The sequence below is a fragment of the Anoplophora glabripennis genome, unplaced genomic scaffold (assembly GCF_000390285.2).
Source record: "Anoplophora glabripennis isolate ALB-LARVAE unplaced genomic scaffold, Agla_2.0 scaffold144, whole genome shotgun sequence".
NCBI lineage: Eukaryota > Metazoa > Arthropoda > Insecta > Coleoptera > Cerambycidae > Anoplophora > Anoplophora glabripennis.
Window position 1 is genome coordinate 129,428 of NW_019416377.1, and position 2,140 is coordinate 131,567.

The window sequence follows — 2,140 nt, forward strand, 5'->3', positions numbered from 1 at the left end:
AACATGCGTTTGCTGTTATTCTAACCCCACATTTTAAGAATTATTTTCACGTACTTATAAATAAAAGTAAACAATTTTATATGTAGGACTAAGCAAGTAAATGTTATAAGAATATTTACATGTGGAATTATATATAAAAAAGTTAGTATTTTCGTAGATTTCAGTACCTAAAACCTTGATGGTTTGATCGTTTTTTGCACCTGTTTATTCGTTTTACTGCGGCGTCTTTGAAAATAACCAGATGGCATGACATAACATTCCTATTATTTGATAAGCTTTAGATTATTCAGTTATTAAATGTGTAAAATTATTCGTCTTTGTGGAAAACACTATTTAAAGAATATGGGGCCCTTAAGAAGTAATGAGATGGCACGCGCGCTGAGCGGTTTATATATTACCCCCAATAAGCAACTAGGATACTCTCGATCTTACGAGAGTGCTTCAAATGTTTATCTGCTTGTCTCTTTTTAACGACTATTTATGACTCGATCTGTGGCGTTCCACTGCGCATGCGTACGCTTAATAATATTATTTATCGATTTGGATTGATATCGTTATTTGAATTTTCTGAATCTCTCGTGGGCCGGATTGAAGCTGCTCGAGGGCCGGATCCGACCCGGGGGCCGGGGGTTACCCATATATGAACTAAAGCATATCGCAGTGTTAATGAACCTTTGGGTAGATACATAATCACACCGTCGACTACTATCCCAAGGCCAAGCTATCACCCCCATTCAAAATTACACGCTATAGATACATTTTGCAAAACACTAAAATAAAAAATAGGTACGCGAAATTTACGCCCCTCCTTCCGCTATGTAAACTTAAAATTTTATTAGAAATATTTCCGGTATTCGTGTAACCGGCCAATTTGTACATCTTAAAGCATATTATTTGCCCTTTACTGTTAAATCCGACAACGCAATATAATGGGACCGATTAATGCCAACATGCGATTTCGCCACGGAAATATGGCATAGCGGAGCCTTTCAAATGGCCCCCTTATCTTGATATCCTCCAAATTGCCTCAAAGTTAGTCGTCAAGTAAATTCGTTTTAAACTGACTTGGGAGCGTTTGAATTTTAATATAGGTCCGGCTTCGCCTCAGACCTGATTTAAACGTGAAAATAACTCACCTTGGGAAATAATTGGAAAAAACTGATATCGTTCAGGGCTTGAGTTAAGATGTTCTTATCTGAAATAGAAATTCAAGTTAATATCGACGATCGATACATTTTTACAGCCTATAGCATAAAAGAAGTACGCGCCATTATTCCATGGCTAGAAATTGGCCTCAATGATTTGGGATCGAGGGGGATTATCCCTCTTTATCCTGCCACATCTCGTGTAGGCCCGGACAGCCTTCGTAGGTGGGCCCCATCCGTCGTCTACCCCGACCGCAAATGNGAACTTTTGTTGGGATTATAAAAGAAGTATACGCAGTTTAATTAAGGAGGAATCGGGTGTTTCATCTGGAGGGGTGGTAAACCGGGACGCGGGGGGCCCCTAGTATTTTGAGATATTCGCTTGTAGATATTGAATAAAATCGAGTTTAAAATACTTAAAATTATATATTTCCATTTCTCAGATATTATTTTTTACCCAATATACATAAATAAATGGCAAAAGTTGCAACAGAAACTTGGCAACAACGCACGAGTATGCTGACTTTATTATTTGTAAGTTGGCACTTCTTGTCATGTATATACAGGGATGGCCAGAAGTACGGAATAAAATTCATATCTTTTGAATGAGTATTTTTTTTAAAAACGCCGAAACACGTTAACTGATTTTTATTTTTTCCCATCTCGGTTATAACGAGCGTTCAAATAAAAACGTGGTCATGTTGGTTCTGAAAATTTGGACGTAGGGCGTAGCGTATGGCAAATGAACTTAAACGTCATCTGTCAAAGCGCTGTATCGCCGCCAGAGATGTAGGACTACTCTATATCTCTGATCTATATTTATATCTATATATCTATATCTCTATATCTCTCATCGCCGCTTTGTTATTGAAACTGACAGCTGCTATACAGCTCGTTGAGAAATGAGGTTAAGTTGATCGCTATAAGCTACACCCTACGTCCAATGTGTCAGAGCCAACTTCGACCACGTTTTTATTTGAACGCTCGTTATAATG

General features: G+C 38.0%; 1 protein-coding gene across 1 annotated transcript in view; it reads right to left on the bottom strand.

The window, feature by feature from the left end:
- Positions 1-2,140, bottom strand: part of LOC108911200 — a 24,934-nt gene that overhangs the window by 13,515 nt on the left and 9,279 nt on the right. The window contains exon 4 of the mRNA XM_023454342.1: positions 1,137-1,195. Coding sequence (XP_023310110.1) covers positions 1,137-1,195 — 59 coding nt within the window. The remainder of the gene's footprint in view (positions 1-1,136; positions 1,196-2,140) is intronic.